The following is a 24,681-nucleotide window of genomic DNA, read 5'->3' as shown; positions in this document are numbered from 1 at the left end:
CACTTCTCATCATCCGTTATCGCATGCTGCACCGAATAGCCTCGCGATACGCCTTTTAGGAGCGCACTAGATAATAAAACTGCAGACGCACCAAGCTTAAGAAACATAAGTAGAGTAGTTCGTAAGCACCCGACCGGTGGCGCAGTTTTTCTTGAGAGCTGTTTTTCACTGCACAACAATGTATATGACTTCGCGGACGTCGGGAGCAGAGAGATGAGAGAGAGAAGGAATCGTCTTCGTAAGCAGATGCCCAACGCCTCAGGCATTTTCAGACGAAGAAAACTAAGACGAAGTAGTTAATTACAGTCATTCACAACATGGATATAGGAAACAATTATTCTAAGTCCGTGTTACATCGCTCAGAAATGAATAACGCCCACTGCTGTTGCGGCAAATTTGCGTTTTAATTTGTCCGACAATCCATAAAGAAGAAAATGTGTACTTCACCCTTCTGACATAGGGAAAGCTCTGGCGTTGTAGCCACTGGAAAGGTGCTACAACTAGTGTATGGCGTTGAAAATAACCATAATGGAATATGCCAGTGCAGCCAAGATCGACACTTATTGTTACAGCAATAATTGTTACTGCACTACAACAGGCATTCGACGAAAGCACACAAGAGACTTTTCTTTCAAAATCTGGCCTCGCCATGTCCTGGTATTCCGTACCATTTCATGAATACAAGCGGCATGCCGAGCTCCACGTCCTCCTTTGCGATTTTGATTCATTAGTATGTAATAATCTATGTATCACATTACAAAGGCTAATTGTTGTCTTCTTAAAGTAGCTCATTTTTAATGTAACACATCATTCAATTATGCGTTGCGTTGTATAGGCCATCATTCGGTTGTATACGACATCAGTGTGTGTGAAATCATTTAGAATTGGGTTACGCACGATGTTCTTTAGGTATGCTACACAAGTGCTATACATGTGAGATATCATTTCGTGTAAAGTTAACATTTTTGTATCACCTTACGCAGGGGTCCACAGATTTTCAGAACTGCCTTCTGCACAGGCAAGAGCTTACTCTTCGAGAATACGCGGCATGGTGCGAGCACAAATCGTCAGTGGTAAGCATTGTGCGGAAGTGTTAGAAGCATTTCGGAAGGGTTTACTGTTGCATCGAAAGCAACGCCAAGAACTGAGTGAAGATTATTTTTGCTGGCGAAAGCGGGCGCCAAACATGCCGGTCGGTTGATAATTGCGCGGAGCAATAGGAAAAATGAAGATAAGGCATCTTGTCATAAGCTTATTATCTGACCTCGTTACTTCCAGTCTTGAAAAGTCATCGCTCTTAAACGCTCGGCATCGTTCAGCCCTGCTGCTGAACTAAGGGAATTGCAATGTCATACAGCACAATATGTTACAGTTGCATTATATATCCTGACAGATCAAAGCTGTTACGATACTGAATTTTGTTTAAAGGTTACTTAACGTCAAAAGGAAAACAAAGAAAAATATATGAAAAGGTCAGAGCCCTTCCACCCTGTGAAGAGAGGAGTCCAGCGAAGCTGGTGCTATCGTTGGTTTTGCTACGTTGGGCTTTTCCTATGTTGGGAATTTGCTGTGTCGAATTCGACTATTATGAGTTTAGTACTGGGCGAAATATGCGGGGTCTTGGTATGCGTCGCGCTTGTGTTTCGGCTCCCTGGCCCGATCATCGTCGGTGCTATTCGCCCGACGGCGCCGCTCGCACCGGCGCCTATGCTCACGTCGGCGCTCGACGCGTGCGAGTTGCTCTTCTTCGGGAAGAGCTTCGCCGGTGCTCGACGTTGTCGCACTGGGTGCAGCGGCACGGGCGGCCTCACGTTGTCGGCGCGCCCATTCGCGCTTCTGTGCGCGCCGACGCTCATTGTATTCCCGCTGTTCTTCCGATAGAACACGCATCCTGCCCGTGCCGAGTCCAAAGTGCAATTGATAAGCGCGGGGGTGCGATCTTTGTGTCACAAGGCAATGGTACACAAGGATTGGTGGATAGAGGCAATGACGTTTTATACTAGCGCGGCTACGCCAATCACGCCGCACAGGTGGCCGCCGAAGAGCTCGCGCCGCGGTATTGCGCAATGTCGGGAGAGAGACGGCGCTCGTGGCGAGGAGCATGCATAACTTGGGAAAGAGGCGTCGGCAGTGGAGAGGAGTGTAAATTGTTGGTCTATGCACACGGAGGTGATGTCCGCCAGAACCTAGCCATATACAGCTTCGCTCTAAAAGGGGTACCAAATCGTCACTATGGAGGAATATGGAAAGGTTCAGGAGATGTTGAGAAACGCTAACACTAAATATCAGAATAAAGATAACACAAGCGAGAGCGAAATGTGGTAAAAGTGATGGATGAAATTTGGAGTCAGAATTTGTGGAGAAGCGCCGTAAATGGGAATAAAATACAAACATACGTGTCAGTTAAAGAATGACATAGGAATACCTATTCTGCCACAACAAAAAGGAAAAAAAATGCAACCGGTATCGCTATAGCGCGGGGAGAGCTATGCGTTGCCATACTTCACCCGAGAAGTCGCAGCACTATTCTGGTACGTAGCTGTGCTGCGCAAATGTGAGCAACAGTTGTGCATTATTTGCGCTTAATTTTACAATATAGACGCTTCTAGTGAAGCATCAACAACTGTTCGTCATTTCTTTCATCTACGTAGGAAGCATTTTATATTAACGAAATCAGGGAGCACTATAACGTAAAGCTATTCCCCACTTTTCTATTCCAGCTCTACAATCAGCCCTTCATGATTGGTAAAAAATTTTCGGGTCACCGCCACTTCGCCTGTCTGTCAGGCGACGTCACAAAAGCCGCGATAGTTCCCCATCTGATATGACTTGTATGCAGTGATTATGTATGAATAGACCGAACGAAAGAAAAATAATTATTTCTGATTTGATACCGTTTCGCCATTAGTCCTCTGATATTGGTCGAAAGTTATCGGGCCGCGTCTACTTAGCCTGTCTGTCACGCACCGTCACAAAAGCGCGAAAACTAACCACGACAAAGTGACGAGGGCGTGTTAAAGATATGCCGGTAATATGCCGAACAAAACTGATTTTTTTTTTCTGAATAGCCGGAGGCTGCCACGTTCCGAAAGCAATCGAAGATGGTTTCGCGCCGGTCGCTTAGGCATTGACTACTCTCACATGCTGGAGAGCACGGGTTTATTTACGTATAATAAAACTTTTTACGCTGCAGTATAACGTTATCGAGCCCTTTCGGCATTTATACGACATCGCTCTGCCAACTCTTCGTTGCTGAGGCTCCGTTTTAGCGACATTCTTAGCCTGCCGTTGCACGCCGCCGCGATTTTCCACCAGCGATAGCAAGCTAAGTAAGTGGAAACCGACCAATCGCAGGTGCCAGCACCATCCTCCTCATCCAGGTATCTATTTTCACTGCGCTGACTCGGCCCCATCGAAACCCTCTCCACTTGAGCGTGCTCCTCGCTTCATGAGAGCTGGTTAAATAAGAAAAACCTCTTAATGTCGAAAATGTTATTCGTTTTGAACTCAAAGTGGCCTCCTATAAATGAGATGAGCGTCTTACTGGGCTGTTCATTCAATGCTGCGGGTTTCCCGCTTGATGCTTGTGTCGGCAGCTATGTAAGTTTGACGTCAGGAGATTGCAATACAAACAGATTCGAATAGTTTTACGTTATAGAGCCCTAGGTATTTATTCAAGGTACCTTACAGGCCTCTATTTGAGTCACTCAGAAAGCGGGCGATTACAATAATATGGGACCGTCAAGGCAAAAACAAAAAAAAAAAGCTTATAACAAACTGCTGCTGATGAGTTAACCCAGCGCCTTCTTTTGTCGGCGTAAAGAGCAGGGCCGCTACACCGCAAAGCTATTCCAATTTGTTTCTATTCCATTTCATTTGTTAGGCCTCCGTGATTGGTCAAATACCTTTAGGGCCACGCCCACTCCATCGGCCTGTCCCGAGACGTCACGAAAACTGCGAAAACTCCTTATCTCAAGATGACGTGTACACACTAATTATGCAGGATTAGGCCCAACAAAAGAAATCTCTTTTCCCTATTCTACGCCTTTGTCACCAGTAACCTTCCACGATTGGTGAAAGTGTTTTCCAGCCCCACCGAGTTCACCGGTTCGTCACGCGACGTCACAAAAGTGTGGGAACTCGCCCCGTCAAAGTGATGTACACGCACTAAAGATGCACTAATCTGCCGAAAAAAACTGGGGTGCTGTAACGTAAAGCTATCCCAAACTTTCCTATTCCAATTCTGCAATCAGCCCATGACGGTTGGTCAAAAAATTTTCTGGCCACCCCCCCTCCGCCTGTCTGTCACGCGACGTCACAAATACCACGAAGTTCTGACATGATATGTGCACGCTGATTATGCATGATTAGGCCGAACGAAAGAAAAATAATAATTTCTGATTCGATGCTTATGTCGTCATTACCGAAAAAAGGCATTACTAAATAATAGACCAATTGCTATTGGACAAACGTTTTCGGGATGCGCCCCTTCGTCAACTTCGAAAACCGCTAAAACTGACAGCGTCAAAGTACCGTGTTCGCGTTAAGGACGCATTAATATGCCGAACAAAAGTTCTTTTTTTTTTGGAATAGCCGGAGACTGGTCCATTCAGAACGGAATAGAATATGGCTGCCAGACGATCGGTCTGACACTGGCTTCTCGGAGCTGCCAAGGAACATGAATTTATTTGCGTAAAGTAAAAAAAAAAATTGCGTGGCAGTATAAAGTTATCGAGACCTTTCGGAACGTATACGACATCGCTCGGCCAACTCTACTTTGCTGAGGATACGTTTTTGATGCATTTTTAAGTTTACATTGCATGCCGCCGCGATTTTGGACCAGCCACCGCAAGCTAAGTAAAGGGAAGCGGAATCGCAGACGCCGGCACCATCCTCCATATCCGGTTATCTACTTTAAATATGCTGGCTAGGCCCCATCGAAACTCTCTCCCTTTGAGGGTCCTCCTCGCCTATTGTCAGCCAATTAGATAACAAAAACTGCTCAATGTATGCAATGCTATTGGCAAAAGAAGTGACATCCTATTAACGAGAAGCGCGTTTGATTGGCATTTTTAAGCAATGCTGCGGGTTACAGCTCGATGCTTGCATTGGTGGTTACGTAAATTTGTCTTCACAAGATTGGAGTAAAAATATTAGAATAGTTTTGCGTTATGGGGCCCCTGAACGTTCTTTCTGGAGTAGTCAGAGAGTGACTCCGTTCCGAAAGGAATAGAAGATGGCTGTCCAATGATCGCTCCGGCACTGTGTACTCGGAACGGCGGGCGAGAATTGCTTTGCATATAATAACAACGCCGCGTGGCAGTATAATGGTGCTTAGCCCTTTCGGCATGTACGTACGTACATACACGACAACGCTCTGCCAAATCTTCACTGAGCATCCACTCTGGCCGCATCTTTAACGCTGCGTTGAACGTCGCCGCGATCGTCGAAGATCCACCGCAAGTTAAGCAAGGCGCAGCGGACCAATCAGAGTTGACGGTACCACTCTCCTCTCTGGGCTATCTAGTTTTACTGCGCTAGCTCAGACCGAACAAAAGCTTCTCCTCTTCTGCGCGTACCTCGGCTCGCGTCAGCAAATAAAGCAAGGGCAATCTGTCGCCGTAGGCAAAGCTATTTGCTTTGCAACAAAACTAATATCACCTGCTATAAACGAGGAGAGCGTTTGATTGCGCTATTGAAACAACCGCGCGGGTCACCGCCCATGCTTGTGTCGGCGGTTGCGTAAATTTGGCGCCAGAAGATTGGAATAAAGTCAGAAATAAATAACTTTCCATTATAGCGCCCCAGCTATTGTAAAACAACACAATGAAAGAGGGCCATTCTCAGTTAATAAATGGGAATATCAATGTTATTTATATTATTAATTAATTGGAATGTTTGTTTCCCCCGTATCAGCTGGTTTCGAGATTCAATTAGTATCACACGTGTTTACGTCTTAAATTCTGGGCTACTTTGTAACCGGCAATGCTATGGAGACGAGCTCTTCACCCCCTATATATATATATATATATATATATATATATATATATATATATTTATTTATATATATATATATACATATATATATATATATATATATATATATATATATATATATATATATATATATATATATATATATATATATATATATATATATTACAGCGAAGCTGTTTATGACTAGTTATGGCGGATCTCGTCTCCGTGGACATAGACCAACAATTTTTCATACGTGGGCCTATCCCAAAGATAGTGCAATGCCGGGCCGACCCGTGGCAGAGGCTAAGCATGCGTTAAGCACTCCCCATACGTGGGCCGATACCGAATATAGTGCAGTACCGGGCCGACCCGCGGCGGAGGTGAAGCAGGCTTTAAACACTCTCCATACGTAGGAAGATACCGAAGATAGTGCAATACCGGGCCGACCCACGGCGGAGGTGCAGTTCGCCATTAAGAGGACCACATTCACAGCTTCGTTGGTTATCCTTCTTCACAGAGTGGAAGGGCACTGAATTTTTTTTAGACTGCAGCGCTGTCAGCGAACTTATTTGCAGAACAAAGAATATCCGAACTGGCCGGAGCACAGAGCGCAGTACATCGTTCTCCTAGCATGAGCTACAGGTCTGAGCAGACATATTTCTTGGAGCGCACACTAGGACATGTCAGCACACACTAGCACACTTTGAATTGAAGCATCGAAAAAGTCCATTTAAATCCCTTTGGTCCTCTCTAGATCCCTAGATCCCTAGGTCAGGCAAATTTGCGGTCACACCTTCCTCGCGCCGGCGCGTCTAAAGTCGCCGAAGGCTCCGCCTGGAGGGCGAGGGTGCGCATAAGCACCCCGGTATATTTGTTGCCTGAACATAATTGGAGAAGTCCCTCGGGCAAACACGGCTCCCTGCTCCTGAGAAAGGAGGGCATACGTGTTAATAAGAGGGTTCACGCTTGTCTCGATTGACGGTCTCGGCTCATAGAATGGCCTAGCAATTCTCTGGTTCTTGATACGATTGGTTTGGGCGGTTAGCAGCGGCCTTAACGAAACGGCGCAGAACGCACTTTCCAGAGAATTTCTTTGTCCCATCGTCCTGGTCAGCAATCCGGTGGCTAGGGGCGTAGCCAGAGGAGGGGAGGCTATGGGGCTTCAGCCCCCCCTTCCCGAAATTTTTTTGTGGTGTCCATGCACCGCCGACCAAAACAACCCCCGGCGCCGGAAATCGTTCTGGAGTTTGTCTAGAATGTATTTTTCTCGCTCGAAAAGACATTTCAGCGCCCACATTGAAAACTCGGGCTGGATTTTGCGGCAATGTCCATGCACCGGGAGTCACATAACGCAAGAAACCCCGTCCGAACACTAAGTTTCAAGGCCGTTTTGATGGCGAGCGGGCTCGTGGCGGCATCTCGCGGAGGCCGCGGAATCTACGGAGCGCATGAATTTCAATTCGAAAACTTTATGGGTATAAAGTTCTCATAAGCTTTTGATGCGAAAAGTGCATTGACATTTCCATAGTTGTGATTTAGCTTTTCAATTCCGGAACTTTGTGGGTTTAATGCTGTTATAAACATTTGACGCCGAAGGTGCATTGACTTTTCTAAAGTTCTACATCGGAACATACGAGACAAGCCAAGTCAACACTATCAGACAAGTTGACAAAGCACGCAGCGAGGTTTGATGAGACGAAGTGTTGTGGTGGTTCAATTGTGGCGTCATGTCACCGAAAAAAAATATGTAATTTCTTTTTCACATGCACCAAAGCATCCATGTCAAGACACTAAAGCCAGCAAAGGTAATTACGTGAGGACACGTTGAGCCTCTTCAGTTTTCTGGCTCTTGCTACCCGCGGGCTGCCAGAGCGAGCCAGAGCGCATGTTTTTTTTTTTTTTTTTTCGTGTTGCCCCGACCAACGCGCGCCGCACTTCGGTGTGCGTTCCTTTTTCTCTGGCCGAGGGGATTTTCGCCTGGTAGCGTTTTGGATGCTTTCTAGCTAGCAGACGAGGAAAAGAAACAATGGTCACTCACCGCCATCACTGTGGGGACTCGACGGATTGCAACGCGTTCGCTCGAGCGCAATTAACCTCTCTGGAAAGTCTTGTCTCGTGGGTGTAGGATGCCGAGCAGTATGCGTATGATTCTCTGTGGACCAAGCGTCTCACGTTTTCTTCGATGTTCCTTCGGTAGACACATTAGGTGCCCACAGTAGGCATTCGATTGTGGCCAACATGCTTTCCTTTACGTTGCTTTCTTTTATTTCTGTGCCGCCGCCCGACAAAAGAAAAAAAAACATAGTTGTGACGCAGTGAATTGTCGCATGGTGAAAGTTCGATTTTGTTACTTCTTCTTTTACGGAAAGTAATGGGCCATGGGACGTTTCAGTTGCCGGATACTCTTATTATATTATTGCGGTACGAATTATATGGACACTCCAGGTGCGTTCCTGCCATCGCCGCCGCCCTCTTGATCCGTAAAAGTCCAAAGCGATAACATCGTGACCGCGAGCCTCCTGCTGTATGTGGGAGTGAAACTGTTGGTGGGTTGGCAGTGGTATGGGTGAGCCGACGATGGTGGCTCAGTCTTGTGTGCGCAAGGGAGAAAAGCGGTGACCGCGCGCCGCCTGTTGTATGTGGGAGTGAAACCGTTAGGGGGTAGGCAGTGGCATGGGTGAGCCGACGATTGTGGCTCAGTCTTGTGTGCGCAAGGGGGAAAAGCGGGGAGGAAGCGTGCCGCCTTCCGTTGGGCGCGATATATCGGGGGAAGTGGAGGGGGGGGGGGCGCTTAGGATTCTGTGACCTGTGAATCTGTGATTGCGCAACATCTTTATTTCCCTTGTTTGACGCATTATATACAGTGACCTTTTCTTAGATACGTAAATTTATTGCAGACTTATACCTACATTTCAATATCTTATTGTGAGGTTTTGTGTATACGTGCTGAGAACTTTGTTTCCAGTGAAACTTTTGTGCCCTTTATCAAGCTGTATCTTCGCATTTCTAATGTACGAGGGCGAGTCAAATGATAGTGAGCCAACCAATCTCGCGCAATAATCGTTCTGTTGATTATCTGCGAGGCATGCGCGTAGGACACGGGCATCTCTTATTTACAAAAGTGACACGCAGGTGTGAGGATCAATGTTCTTTAATGCTCTCATACACTGGGTTGAACATGGTTGCGTGACATAATGCACGCTACAAAAGTTGAACAGCGTGGTGTCGTGAGCTTTTTGAAAGCTGAAGGTGTTTTTCAAAAAGAAATTAGTCGACGTGTGGCTGTGGTGTACGTTGAACATTGCATTTCATTGGCTACTGTGAAGTGTTGGAGGACACGGTTCAAAGAAGGGCGGGAAAGTTGCAAAGACGATCCAAGACCGGACCAAAGCCACCGTGCAATCACTCCCAACACAATTGCAATGGCTGGTGAGCTGATCAGACAAGAACGGAGGATAAGCATCGATGAACTGACCGAGCGTGTGAAGATCAGTCACGGTTCGGTTCACATCATAATTCATGAGCATCTCGGTTATGGGCTCTTGTATGCGCAATGGATGCCCAACATTTTGAACCCCCGCCAGAAGACGGAGAGGTTCGGCGCTGTCCTGACTCATCTGGCCCGGTATCACAGTGAGGGTAAGGACTTCTTGTTTGCAATTGTGACCAGGGACGAATTATGGTGCCACTACTACGAGCCTGAAACACGACGGCAAACCTCACAGTGGAAACATTCGCATTCACCACCCCCAAAGAAAGCAAAGGCCATCATTTCTACCGGAAAGGTGTTGTTGACTTTTTTTCGATCGTCAGAGGCCATTATTGATCGAATTTGCTAAACCTGGAGAGACTATCAATCGTTTCCGATATTGTGAAACTCCATAACGGCTACGTGTTGCAATCAAGGACAAACGACGTGGAAAATTGACGAATGGGGTTATCTTGCTGCACGACAATGCCTGTGCCCACGTCGCTTATGTGGTTAATACAAAACTGGCAAAGTTCATGTGGGAAACTCTGCAACATCCGCCACACAGCCCAGACCTGTCGCCTTGCGACTTTCTCATTTTAGGGCAACTGAAAAAACAGCTCAAGGGAACCAGATTTGTGTCGGACGATGACGTGAAAGAGTCAGTTACACATTTTTTTAAGCAACAACCCAAGCAGTTTTATGAAACGGGAATCACGCGACTCGTTAGTCAGTGGGACCAATGTCTAAATGCTCATGGCGACTACTTTTAAATAACGTACGCAATTTCTCATATATTCGCATTGGCTTACTTTAATTTGGCTCGCCCTCGCATATTTCGCAGAACTCCTGCTTTTTATACTTGCTCTCTGTTGCGACTATAGTTTCGGTGCTATTACTACCAATTGACGACCAGCGACAGCTGCTCCTGCGCAATACAATGAAACAAATGACAGCGTCACTGAGATTTTTCTCCGGCCGTTGTATATGTACAAAAATGTAAACAAGGTTCTTCACTGACAAAGTTTCATTAAACTATTTGTCCGGAACTTGTTCATTTTATGGCCTTTACATTCTTCATATCAGCAGCATGCACTGCATCGCTTATTTTGAACTGATATAGTTCTAAAGTTCGTGGGATACTTTCGTTACTTATTAAATAGACAAAAAACATGGAAGCATAGATATCCGCTATTTCGGGCACAATTTTTGGGACATACAAGTATATTCTTTTACGAGAAAATGCATATTTTAGTTGTATTGACAGTGCGTAGCGTTCAAGAATTCGTTTCCAGCATCTTTGGCAATGGCAATGCAGTTATTATTCAGGTATTTGACCCCTCGACAAGTTCTATAAGTCTAGAATTCTATAAGTCTATAATAAGTCTAAATTCTATAAGCGGGGGGGGGGGGGGGCTCACGTTGCCGAGTTGCAACGTGAGCCCCCTCCCCCGAGCGAAATTTCTGGCTACGCCACTGCCGCTGGCATCCATAAACCACGCTGTCTTCGGCCAAACGTGCCACACCATGTGTAGCCACTGGTCTGACTGATGGAGCGTACTGTTAACTTCACAAAGCTTAAGCGATTCTCTCAGGAAATCGAAGAGAGGTACGAAGGTCGCTGACCCCGTTGGCCGATTGTAACCCCCCCCCCCCCCCCCCAATATATCTTGGCCTGGAGCACTGCAACGACTTTATAGCCCCATATCCTTTGCACTTTGTTATTATTTTTTTCCTATTTGCATTACTGTAGGCACGAAAAGTGGCTGTTTGTTACCGATACCTGATTGACAAGCATACGGTGAGTTTTTTCTCTATTGCATTTGTTGCGCTACATATAACTAGCAACACGCACATGCACGCGAAAAGTTCCCGCTACTTAATTCATTTTTTCTTGATCCAGCCAAAACTCATTGCAGTATATCCTGTGGTAAACAGAATAACAATGACATAATCACTCTGGCATAGAGCATACCAGCAGAATCGCATTATTACAGGCATGTACTGCGACACACAAGCAATTACGCTGGCAAAGCGTTGTTGTTGGTCGAATCTACGCTGCCGAGGGGGCAGAGTAATATCGGGTAAATAGTTCTAGTCTATTTCATACCAATAATCGCCTCAGAAGGGCTCTTCAGGTCAGTTGAACGCGACCGAGTGGCTTGACAAAAATACAAAGTGCAGTGCGTGCCATGCAACCACCGCTAGGAACTTGCTCACAAGCGAAAAACTGCACGCGACCAGGAGATGGCCACGCGAAATTCATTTCGACGAACTAACTTACCGTTCGCAAATTTCGTGCTATACTCTGACACAAAGGCCCGCGTAATGCCACCGAATATACGTTATTTAGATGAGGTGTACATTGCTTTATGAAATGAATTTTCTCTTACAGAAATCAATATCCGAGACTGTCCTGTCAGAGGGTATTGAGAAACTTCAGGTGAGTTGAGGCCTTCTGAGGCTTGAAATTCAGTTAAGTTCATTTTCATTTTCAGGGCAGAAACCGACGGTGGCGAGAGAAAAACAGTGTTAGCTGCCACTCCAGTATATGTCCTCGTCATGCTGTAAATCCTTGGGCATGATACGAACAGCTGTATGACAATCATGGTGCATTTTACAACAAACTATAATACGATTGCATGGTCCAAAACAATGCATTATAAACAATGCCTTGAAAAACTTATAAAAATCAGCTTAGTCCTTCACAAATCCATTGTAGTCATAGCCGGACCGGTGCGGCGCGTCGCCGTACCTATTTGTCCTTACGTAGTCAGTAAACCTTTTGATGATCTTCCGCTTAATCTGTGTGGATTTTGGGATGACACGGCATCTCCGCACCAACACTGCCTACCGTCTTCAGGCCATCGTACTACATCGCTCTACATGATTGTGGGGGCACAAATAATCCAGAGTGCAGGAATCTATCGAAAACTGTGCGCAACCTCAAGAATAGGATAATGTGCTGCACCTTAAGAAATTGGAATGTATATGGTCGGACCGGACATCGACTTCAAAGGCAATTTACAGTTTGTTTACTCTGTCTTTTGTGTTTGTGTATGTGTCACAATCAGTTCAATTAAAAAAAAGCGAATCGCTGCTTTCTTTCTGTGCTGCAGGATTGCATCCTAAATGAACAGGATGAATCAATGGAGCACTCTAAGAAAATGTCACATAAGTGGAAAAGGGAACTTCCTAAAGCAAGCCAGCCCATCGAACCTGAAGAACCAACGGAAATGGAACCAGTGGAAAAAGAAGAAATGGTAAGAGAGCTATAGCTGGAGAGAGTTCAACGTACTAGGTAGCGTACCGAAGGTGAGTGTGGTTTGCAAGGGGAATTTGTTGATCAGAGACACTTACTGCTTTCCATAACACTACGCAACATGACGCAGGAGCCGGAGCCAAGCCTTGTTTTCCCGGATCAAGACTACCGCAAAGAGATGCCCCGGGGGCGGCGGCCGAAGCGAAGCTGGAAACATCGTCCCCGACCATCCTCAGGCTACATGCCCCACAGGCGACCAGATTGGAAACAGACGCAAGCGGAACACGGTGGAGGAATGTGGTCGTACCCCCTCCACGACCAGACCTACTATTACCCGAGGCGCGAGAAAGGCCTGGGCAATGAGACCGCACAGTCTGCGAATACGGAAGCCGAAACTCCGCCAAGGACCACAAAGGTGCCGGGGCCGATTACAAGGCCACTCGTCACGACCCCTCCGACCACCAAACTTCCTCCGACGACCCGGAAGTGAATCACAGCTGTTGCGACCGCGGTGAATGCTGGTAGGGAGCGCAGCCTCACCGCTGACAGCGTGAAACGTCGTCTTCAGCGTGGTTTATTCCCACAGATGTCGACGGAGGGTGTAATAATGCTCCTTCGCGGTATAATTTTTTTTGGAGAAAGCTGCTAAATAAAATTAGTGCGATCGATTGCGCAATAATATGCTTTGGACATGTGGTAAATCTGGCGCATGAAAGTGCTGGAATTGCGTTTGTCGCTGTTCAATTCAACTCTCCGCTAGATTCTAACTGCTTTTTAGGAGTTTACCGCATGGCTATACTTAGAGTTCGCGGGACTTAAAAGGGGCCTCAAGTGAGACAAACTATGATTTGAGTTAACTGTGTAAAGTGCACACTTCCGAAATACGTACTAAAGCTATTAGTTTTACAAGAGCAGATGCTTTGTTACGCCCATGTAAAAGTTAATTGCGGGCAGTCGTAAATCCTCTAAAGCTCTCAAAGCACCTTCGCATGACGACAAATACTGTGGCAAATACTGGCCGAGCGCGGTTAATTGCCAATCAGGCAAAAGAGTGAGCAGTTCTCACTGTAGAGCTATGCCGTGACAGTGACATTTAGCACAACTTACGAGTGTGAGTGAGTGAAAAACTTTATCAGCTCTAGATTCACTGGTCTTCTGCGGTCTTCAGATGGAATCGTCCATCTTCTGGCACAACGGTCGGTTGCCCTTAGTCCAGGGCTCCGCTGGATGCTGCTGCCAGTTGTGCTCGCCGAATCAGACCTTCTTGGTCGACCTGGCGATCGCTGGAGAGCACTCCCTCCCATTGCTCCGCACTCGGGTTTGGTATAACGGGTACCACGTCTATCTTCTGGCATGCCCACGTTATGTGATACAGCGTGGGTGTTTCGTGGCACCAGGGGCATTTGTCATTGTATTGTGTGGGATAAATTTTGCTGAGTACGTTTAGGTTCGGGTACGAGCCCGTTTGCAGCTGCCTCCACGCGACAGAGTCCTCTCTGCTAAGGGAGTTGTGCGGTGGTGGATACCGCTTTCTGCAGCCCTTGTAGTAATTTAGTATCGCCGAATAGTCTTGGGGTACAGGTTCGGTCTCCTCGAGGTCGCCTATGTTGGATGCTCGGTAATAAGTGTACCCTCGAGCTATCCTGTCCGCCTCTTGGTTCCCTGCCACTCCCGTGTGTCCCGGCGTCCATACTATCGTATGCCTAATTGGTTCTTCTTTTGTTTGTCGTTCTGTTATGGGGTCTCCGGAGCGGAGTATGCGGAGCGCTCCGTGCCCTATTCTGCCGCGTAGGTAGTTGCGGCACGCTGTTTGCGAGTCTGTAAGGATTGTTAGAGACCGTTTAGACCGATATCCCTCCGCTGCCGCTAGAGCGACGGCCGCTTCTTCAGCCTCGACTATCGTACAGCCTTGTAGTGATGCGCTGGTGATCTCGCGTAGGGTCGAATCAATCACCGTTGCTACCGCGTTGCTGTTGCTCTGCCCCGCTGCTCTGGCGTACGTGGATGCGTCCACGTATACTGTCGTTTCTTGGGGTGCCAGTGTCTTTTGTAGGTATTCAGCCCTCGCTTCTCTGCGTGCTTTGTGTAGGTTGGGATCCATGTTCCGGGGTATGGGTGCTACTTTCAGTGTGTTGCGATACTCGTCCGGAATTGTTTCGGTCCTCTGTATCTCTTGAAGTTGATCGGCGCAGCCTAGTTTCTTCAGGAGCTCCCTGCCAGATGGGGTCTGCTGTAGTCTGCGTTGTTGGGAGACTAGTTGCGCCTCTTTCAATTCGTCGAAGGTGTTATGTAGTCCTAAGGCTAGGAGCTTTTCGGTTGAGGTGTTGTGGGGAAGGTGGAGTGCGGTTTTGTAGGCTTTGCGTAGAATCGCGTCCGCCTGTTGTACCTCACTCTTGATGGGATTGTAGTATGGAAGGGTGTATGCCACTCGGCTGACGACCAAGCTTCTGACCAGCTTGAGTGTGTCCTCCTCTCGCATGCCGTGGCGTCTGTGTGAGATGCGCGTGATCATGCGGGCCACTTGTAGGGTGGATGCCTTGAGTAGGGCGAGGGTGTGGGTGCAGCGTTGGTTTGACTGTATCCACATCCCCAGGATTCTGATGAGCGTCTTTTCCGGTATCGGCTTCCCCTCGAGGTAGACGTGGAGCTTTAACTCGTCGCTGGTGGGGACTGTGCGGTTTTGCTTTCCTCTCCAAACTCTCAGCAGCTCGGACTTCTCAGTGGAGCAGGCTAGCCCTCTTGCTCTGACGTAGTCCTCTACGCAGGTGGCTGCCTCTTGTAACTTCTCTTCTTTCTGTCTGAGCGAGCCTGTGTTAACCCAGATGGTGATGTCGTCGGCATACATGGCATGGTGTATGCCGTCGATTTCATTTAACTGTTTTGCCAAGCCAATCATTGCTATGTTGAAAAGCGTGGGGGAGATGACCGACCCTTGAGGCGTCCCTTTGTTTGGAGCAAGGAACTTCTCTGATCGGAGCCCTCCGAGGCCAATCGTTGCAGTTCTGTTTGAAAGGAAGGCTTTGACGTAGCCGTAGACTCTCCTCCCGCAGTTCAGGTCGTTCATGCCCGTGAGGATAGCTTCGTGGCTTACATTGTCAAAAGCCCCCTTGATATCCAATGCCATTATTATATTCTCCCCACTCCTGGGGACGTTCCCGAGTACTTCTTCTTTGATTTGAAGCAGTACGTCTTGGGTCGATAATTTTGCTCTGAATCCAAACATGCTGTGGGGATACAGTTCGTTGTCCTCCATGTACTGTTGTAGTCTCAGCGTCACCACTCGTTCGTATAGTTTTCCCAGGCACGATGTGAGCGAGATCGGTCTGAGGTTCTCAATTTGCAGTTTCTTGCCCGGTTTAGGAATCATCACTACCTCCACATGCTTCCACTCCTCGGGAACGGTCTCAGCTTCCCAGTGTTTGTTGAGAAAGTCGGTTAATTCTGCGACTAACTCTTCACTGAGGTTGCGGATGAGTGCGTTATTTATCTTGTCTGCACCCGTGGCTGTGTTTCTGGTTGTGTTTCGAATCGCTGCGTAGACCTCTTCTCGCGTGATGGGCCTGTCCAGGTTAACGTTTTCTCTTCCGCGGTAGCGCTCTGCGTAAGCTGCTGGATTTGTGTCCCCGAAGCATTTAACGCGTACCTTCTCCAGGAGTTCCGAGTCTGGTCCCTCGAACTGGTGGATGAACCGGTAGATGGTTTTGTTGTTTTCTGCCTTGGTCTTGGTCGGATCTATGAGAGCCTTGAGGATATGCCACGTCCTCGCTGTGTTCAAAGTTCCGTTGAGGGAGTCGCTGAATTGCTGCCAATTTTGCCTTGCCAATTGCGCCGCGTACTCCTCTGCTTTCGCTGTGACTTCTGCGATCTTTATCTTTAGCTTCCTGTTGTATTTTTGTTTCTTCCACCTCTTGGTGAGCCCGCGTCTAGCTTCCCACAGCTTGAGTAGTCTTACGAAAACCGTCACTTGTGAGTCGTGTTCTTTTTCTCCCCCCGTTTTCGTTTAGTGCCTGGAGGGGCGGCGTTGATGTAGTGTCCGGTTTGAATAGAGGGGACAGAGGCAGTGCATCGAGACGGAAAAGAGAGATAAAGTTCACTGATAAGAATATCAGAAAGGGAGGACTGAGGTACCGGCTGAATCTATAGGTAGCTACTATGAGCTGTGGTAACGGGAAGCGATACTCGAAAAAACAAAAACAAATGTTGGGTGATGGTAAGAACAGTGGAAAGCGTTGAAGCACATCTTTATTTTTCACTCAGTACAACATTACATATTGCAAAGCAGCCAAAGCCACGAGGGTTTGCAAACGTGCCGTTCTACTTATGGGCTCTTTCAAAGAATAAACCTGGAGGCTCTGCAAACGAAGTTTACACTACAATGAAAAAGTGGAGATTAATCAACACTATGCAATACATACTAATTACAATATTGTTAGTGATACAAAGATTAACAATGTCAGATTTAACATTAAAATTTTAGTTGGAGCAGAACACAATAAAACGTGGTACTGCAAAATAGTTTTCAAATTAGCATACGATGAGTAATAAGCAGTTCTTAATTGCAACATGGAAGGAAAATCGCTGGGCTAGTATTATAACCATGTGTCACACGGAACTTGCGCAAAAAATATATATATATATATATATATATATATATATATATATATATATATATATATATATATATACACAGAAGTTCCATGTAGCTGAACAGAGTACCCGCCGTGGTTGCTTAGTGGCTATGGTGTTGGGCTGCTGAGCACGAGGTCGCGGGATCGAATCCCGGCCACGGCGGCCGCATTTCGATGGAGGCGAAATGCGAAAACACCCGTGTACTTAGATTTAGGTGCGCGTTAAAGAACCCCAGGTGGTCAAAATTTCCGGAGTCCTCCACTACGGCGTGCCTCATAATCAGAAAGTGGTTTTGGCACGTAAAACCCCAAATATTATTATTACTACTGAACAGAGTCACGGTAATGTTGTCTGGTGTCGCTTGGAGCATGTCGCTTTGTATTTAGTCTAATTATTTAATAAGTTATTCTAACTTAAAGAACTTCAAGAACTATTATTTTCAGAGCGAAAGTTTCAATGACGAAATTCCCGACCCAGCTGCAATATTCCCGACCCAGTTTTCTGTTGCTCAATACGTGTCAAATAAAGTTCTCTTTTTTTTTCCGAGCCTGAAATAAAGCCCGCGAAGGTCTGCAAAAGGCCAGCGAGGCAATTTCTCGTGTTTCGCGGGCTTTGTTTTTTTTTTTTGGCACACATTACGAGGGACCCACGGCATGTAGCTTTTCTGCATCTATCAATGCGTAGGCCATCCTTTGAGATAAAAGCCATGGGTGAAACAACACCGCTTAAACTTGCGAGAATGCTAACGCCCAGGCAAGATGCGAAGGAGTGACTATAAAGACAGGATGGCAGATATTGAAAAGGGCGTCTCCCTTCTGCTTTTTTTTTTTTTTTGCGCTGCGACATTTTCTATCACGATAAGTTATTAACGAAAAAACAAAGATATGGAACAAAATGACCCTCCAAGCACTCCGTACAGATGGTTAACCAGCGAAGCTGAAACGTGCGGCCCCGGTGTTTATCACTGGGTTAATCCCGACGGTTCCTTAAACGACGGCTTGGTAGGCTGCCGGGTCCTCGGTACACAGTGGCTGCTTGCGCCCGGCTGCACGAGCCTGTTCTTATGCTCGGGCAGCAGCATCGATCACGGCGTAGATGGGCTTGTTCCAGGTTCTACTGGCGGCGTTGCTGATCGAAAGCTGCTGTTCCTGAGTAGTACGTATGATGCGTGGCCTACCCATTTCGGAGCCGGATAGAAACTGCTGCGCGCGCACTCCGCTGCGACGGAGAGCGACGACATCGCTACGGGCGCAGCCAATCGCGCACCTCTCCTTTTCTCTTTTTTTTTTCTTCGCGCACGTGCATACAGCTGCGCCGGATAAGTTTTCGGCGTACAGGCGACAGACAGACCGGACGGAAGGACGAATCGGCTAGCCATATACAACTTCGCTGTAAAAGACAGTGCGCTAGACTTAAACTGACGAATTTTAATCGACCAGACATGCATGTGAGCCGACCTGTGCGCGAACGAATGCGCAAACAAGCCAGCAAGTTAGAAGCGCCACTAAAGACAAGCGATTACGAATAATTCTCTGGAATGTTCCTATCTAGGTATGAAATTTCTTTCCTTTTGAATGCCACAGCCGGTGCGCTTACGCATCACTCAGCTGCTTTTAAAATGCAAAGAGCTTCGAATACTTCTCTATTAATCTATCTGCTGAGACGTCTCAGTACATTCGCATTATCAAAGCACGGGCAACATATGCATTTGCGGCAGTGGTCAGCGAAGTGGCCAGCTGTCGCTAAAGCGCTGACAAGGGTCCGGTGCTCCGTCATCAGGTGGTTGTTAAGGCACGTACCTGTCTCGCCGTTATAGCACTTTGCTAATCAAAGTGCGATCTCGTAAACTACCGCAATCTTGCAGTCCACAAAGCGGGCGGAATTCTTTTTTGTGCAGGCGTCTTTTTTCAAGGCGTTCTTTACCAAGCGTCATATACTTCAGAACTTTGAAGGCGGTGACAAAACATGGACACTACACTAGGCGCATTCTTTAAGCTGTGGGACATCTTGTGGGACAGCCTCGTGGCACATGCTGGGAGGTACTTTTTAATGCGTTAGCATTATGAGTGTCGAAGTGGGAAAGAAAGTGTGTGTGAAGTGGCGCACGCCGTCACGAGGTAGAAAGAGGGTGGGAGAGCTTTCAAGAGCGTGTATACATGTACGTGCATATATATATATATATATATATATATATATATATATATATATATATATATATATATATATATATATATATATATATATATATATAGTGCCACCGAAGGTGATCTGCTCCGGACACCCAGCCGTTGTACTTCGCTCCCCTCGAACAGGCAGGACGTGTCTTGAGTAAGTAAGCTTCTGCACTGCAACGCGGTGAACCACTTTAGATCACGAATACGGAGCCTCAAAGAGGTGCGACGTAATGCTAACGTATTTCTCTCGCATTTACCACTGAAATCGCCCCTGATATTTTTTTTTTCTTTTTGTAGCCAGCACATGCCAGGTCTGCTTTTACCTCTTTTATCAGGTTCTCTGTGACAGACACCGAAGCGTTTTCCCGATAGCCAGCTCTACGCAAATGGCGTGCCTTTCAGCTCGAGTTTCATATCTTGATAGGAACCTTCGTGTCAAGGATTTGTAATGCCTTGACATCAATGGCTCTTGATATATGCTGGCTTGTTTGCACATTCGTTTGCGCATGCGTTCGCGCATACGCTGCCCCCCCCCCCCCCCCTGATTTGTCTGATTGATTAAAATCCGTCAGTTGAAAGCTATAGCGGTCTGTCCTGTCCTATATCTTTCTTGCGTTAAAAATTGTTGCGCTAAAAACGACGTCGCTATGGAAGCAAACTGCCAACTCTTTTTGTTATCCAAAAAGGCGCGCGCCGTCTTTGCAGTGCACATTATAGGCATGGCAAGGAGGCTAAAGGCAACTAAAGATATGTTATATATCTTATGTATTAAAAAGTTACGTCTTACCGGTTTAATTTTACGTAGGTGCCATGGGTTTGAGAGAAGCATTCAGCTTCTGACAGTAAAATCTGGTGAATAGGGTAAGGTTCTAGGATTTAAGTTTTGTGCAGACAACTCAGGCTGCATGGTGCTAAGTGACACGTGTGATCAGTCGGCCACAATATCAGGAAATTAAACACCATGGCTATGGGAATACGAACATCTATAGAGGTTTCGGACTAAAAAAGTTACAGGGGAAAAAAATTGACATATTCCACGCATATGGGGAGTCGGCGATAAGTGAAGCTTTCTATGATGTTGGCTGATTGTCCCTCACTGAACTGACGCAACCCATTCTGGCGCATCAGCCATGAATCCGGCGGTGCAAGGGTTCAGTAAGTTATAATAAATTTGGGTAAAAGAAATTGAAACAAAATAATGTTTTCTGAAATGTCTTCACCGCTCTTTCACGTCTGTGAAGCTCAACGCTCCTAGCCCAATACTCGTCCTCGTCCAATTCGTTCATTCTTTTTCTCCAGACCGGGCTACTTCTGTTGCCATATTGGTTTCCACTTAGGGGCAGCCGACTTCTTAAAATTTTAGTTTCAGACTTCTCCACTTTTTGCTTCTTCTGTTCGTCTACTCGGGCCTATATCCAGTGCACACACCCAGGGAGTGGTCAAGAATGTTCCCATAATCAGCGTCACATGCCAATTGCATATACCCAACTGGCCCAAGTGGTATAATCGGCAAGACAGCACCAACCAGCACTCGCAAAGTTGGGGGGGGCGGGATGGGAAAGAAAGCTTCTTTAAAAAGAAAAGAAACAAACAGAAAGCCCAGTCAAAGTCAAGGAAAACTAGAACGATATCTGGGCGCATGCATGCATCCGTCCGTCCGTCCGTCCGTCCGTCCGTCCGTCCGTCCGTCCGTCCGACCATCCGTCGGTCGGTCGGTCGGTCGGTCGGTCGGTCGGTCGGTCGGTCGGTCGGTCGGTCGGTCGGTCGGTCGGTCGGTCGGTCGGTCGGTCGGTCGGTCGGTCGGTCGGTCGGTCGGTCGGTCGGTCGGTCGGTCGGTCGGTCGGTCGGTCGGTCGGTCGGTCGGTCGGTCGGTCGGTCGGTCGGTCGGTCGGTCGGTCGGTCGGTCGGTCGGTCGGTCGGTCGGTCGGTCGGTCGGTCGGTCGGTCGGTCGGTCGGTCGGTCGGTCGGTCGGTCGGTCGGTCGGTCGGTCGGTCGGTCGGTCGGTCGGTCGGTCGGTCGGTCGGTCGGTCGGTCGGTCGGTCGGTCGGTCGGTCGGTCGGTCGGTCGGTCGGTCGGTCGGTCGGTCGGTCGGTCGGTCGGTCGGTCGGTCGGTCGGTCGGTCGGTCGGTCGGTCGGTCGGTCGGTCGGTCGGTCGGTCGGTCGGTCGGTCGGTCGGTCGGTCGGTCGGTCGGTCGGTCGGTCGGTCGGTCGGTCGGTCGGTCGGTCGGTCGGTCGGTCGGTCGGTCGGTCGGTCGGTCGGTCAGTCAGTCAGTCAGTCAGTCAGTCAAACTCGGAAACCCTTATTGGAAATTCGTGGAAAACTTCAAAAATAGTTAGTTTGGGCGCTGTCATCAGGCTAGTCATAAGAACATACAGCAACCAATCACTCGTAAGTTTGGCGGTTTGGGTGAGTTGGTAGCTCTTGACTTCGTATACGTAACGCACGGAAAACGAGGGAAAAAAGAAAAAGAAAGGAAGAAAAAATAAAATGAGAAGCCACCAAGAGACTCGTAGGCGTGTCTTCGTCTCTCGTGTTTCTCTTTGTTTTTCCGTGCGCTACAAATACAGTCAAGCATTCGTGGCCCGGGTGATGCCCCGTGTCATAAATACTATGACACGCAAGAGTCGGGTTTGCCTTCTGTAGCGGCGTTGAGAGTTGATAGAAATTCACAAGTCGGCATGAAAAGCAGCCGAGCGCGCAGAAAAAAAGTGGTGTGAACGGAATGGAAGCAGGCAGTGCATTGAGCGAAACGCACTGAACTACAGAGAAGTGAATAAGTGTGCAACGAAAAATTCAAGAAGTCGGCTGCACATAAGTGGAGAAGTTGGCAACAGCAGTTGAGAGAATGTCGGCCACGTGTCTATATGCATTACTCAGGCTAACATCACGTTATCGCAACTTGATCCTGCAAAGCAAAGCCCAAAGCAAGCCCTGCAAAATAAACTGCATCGTGCTCAAACTAAAATATGTTATCCGTAAACTTTCAAGGCGCCAACCTGCTGAAAAAAAAATTGTAAAGAAGGTGCTCATTTGCTAAATGATAAAAGAACTTTAAGATCTGGAGTTTTACGTGTCAAAACCACAATATCATTATGAGGCACGCCGTAATGGGGGACTCTACATTAGTTTGGACCACCTGGGATTCTTTAAAGTGCACCCATTGTACGGTACACGGGCGTTTCTGCATTTCACCTGCATCGAAATAGGGCGACCGCAGCCGGAATTCGATCGTGCGCTCTCGGGCTCAGCAGCACAGCGCCAAAGCCACGACGCCACCACGACGCGTTGATAACAAAGCCTATGGTCTATGATATTACTCAGTGACGTCATTGGCACAACTGTTTGGATGCGAGAGAAATTCACACGCTTCAGCTTATAGTAAAAGTGTTTTTCGGCAATGAGTGCCAGATTTCTTCGTCGACGAAATAGTGAGCATTTGCCAAAGTAATCTATCATTACAGACTTAGCGTTTTTAAAGGAATACCTCATAAAAAGGCGACATTTTCATGTCTGAAACTGGACCTCCACTCGTCCAAACTATTCGGCAGAACTTGCAGCAACGCGCGATAAAATTCAATGAAGTCAGGCGTTATATGGTACAATAGTAACAAAAACATTTCAAAAATTATTTCGAAGAGAGATACAGAAAAGGAGGTTCCATAAAAAAATAGGCACTTTTTTTGCTTCCGCGCATGGAGCACGGCTCAGCGCGTTTAACGGTGCTTTAAATTACCTCGCGGGCCAGCTCGGAATTCTCCATTCAAACATACGTACAACGGAGAAATGCTATAATCGCACAACCACTGAACCGATTTGAATGAAATTTGATGCGTTTAAGTAGGAAAGCTAAATTCTACTGACGGATGGATGCACTAATTTGAAGCGAAGCTTCCTTTGCGAACTCCTCGCTGACTTTTGGGACTGAGGCTGCTGGGGGCTACTGCTGTTTTGCTAAATGGCTCACACTTAATAAAAAAAAAGAAAAAAAAAACATGCCTTATGGTAGGATTGAACGTCGGTTTCCCAGCACAGCAGCTCTCAACATTGCTCTCAACATTACGACACAATCACAGCCGAACTGGCAGTTGTGCCAGTTGGTAAGTATTCATGGTGAAATTTCTAGCGCTCACAACAGACAAGGACGCAGAGAAGGTGGACGCACGAGCTCATTTTCTTTCCTTCTTTATTGCGTGGAAGCAGCATAAGCACGTATATTTATATCGTGCCAACGCCAACAAGTTCTTTGAGATGATCGCGGCATGCGTCAGGTTGTGTAGCACCGGTACGCGAGCACCGGGTGAAAAAAAAATGTCTGTGATATTACTGAGCCAAAACAACGATATGACTACGACGCACGCCGTATAGTGGGGCACTCCGGATTATTTTGACGGCCTCGGGTTCTTTAAACAGCACTTAATGCTCAGCACACTAGCGTTTGCGCATTTTGCCCCCAGCAGAGCAACGCAATGCCAAAGCCACTACGCCACCACAGTGGGTGAGCGCCAGATTCCATTATACGCTCAAGACGCGGCAACGAAATTGGCAAATTTGCAGCATTTGATTAATTGCATGCTTCAGGAAAGCTTTGCATCGCATAAATTCCAAGAGGTGCGTTGGATCTGCATGATTATTTATTTTTGCACCTTTAACGTTTTACAGTAACCGTCGAAACTCATTACACTCTTAAAAAAAAGTTTACACCCTTTGGGGCTTATCTTGTCCCCCAAACAGCAAGCGTCATCTGCCTTGCTTGCGTTTGTTCTCTTGAAAACTCGGCGCTCGCTACTTTCCTGTCGAGAATGCTGCGTCAAGCTGAAAGCGCGCAAGCCGTTCGCAACTAGGAAGTACCAGACTCGCACGGCTAAAGAAAGGAAATGCGGGCAAGACAGATGACGATTATTGTTTGGGGACAAAATACAACCCAAAGGCTCTAAACGTTTTTTGGAGGGTAAGCTTTCAAAAACAGCATCGCAGTTTTGTGCAGTATGTGTGTTCAAGCATTTAAAGCAGACAGATACTATATATGAAGTTATCACTTATGTTAATTTGGCCCAATGCTTACGAGGGTGGTGCCACAACGTTACAAAATAGCGTCAGTTTGCAAATAAGAAGAAAAGAAAGGGACAAAACAACCATTTGTGTGGTAACACGCTCCCCGCGCTATTTC

The 24,681-nt window shown here is 47.2% G+C and overlaps 1 protein-coding gene across 3 annotated transcripts in view; it reads left to right on the top strand.

Annotated features, from left to right (window-relative positions):
- The window catches only part of LOC142580321 (uncharacterized), a 28,339-nt gene extending 14,948 nt beyond the window's left edge, over positions 1-13,391 (top strand). For all 3 annotated transcript variants that reach the window (XM_075691142.1, XM_075691143.1, XM_075691141.1), the window contains 5 exons: positions 984-1,073; positions 11,202-11,249; positions 11,844-11,891; positions 12,568-12,711; positions 12,841-13,391. In XM_075691142.1, coding sequence (XP_075547257.1) covers positions 984-1,073; positions 11,202-11,249; positions 11,844-11,891; positions 12,568-12,711; positions 12,841-13,200 — 690 coding nt within the window. In that variant the 3' untranslated portion in view covers positions 13,201-13,391. The remainder of the gene's footprint in view (positions 1-983; positions 1,074-11,201; positions 11,250-11,843; positions 11,892-12,567; positions 12,712-12,840) is intronic.
- The last annotated feature ends 11,290 nt before the right edge of the window (positions 13,392-24,681 follow it).

Source organism: Dermacentor variabilis, chromosome 1 (assembly GCF_050947875.1).
Source record: "Dermacentor variabilis isolate Ectoservices chromosome 1, ASM5094787v1, whole genome shotgun sequence".
NCBI lineage: Eukaryota > Metazoa > Arthropoda > Arachnida > Ixodida > Ixodidae > Dermacentor > Dermacentor variabilis.
Note: the sequence above shows the minus strand (reverse complement) of the source record. Positions and strands in the feature narration are given on the sequence as shown.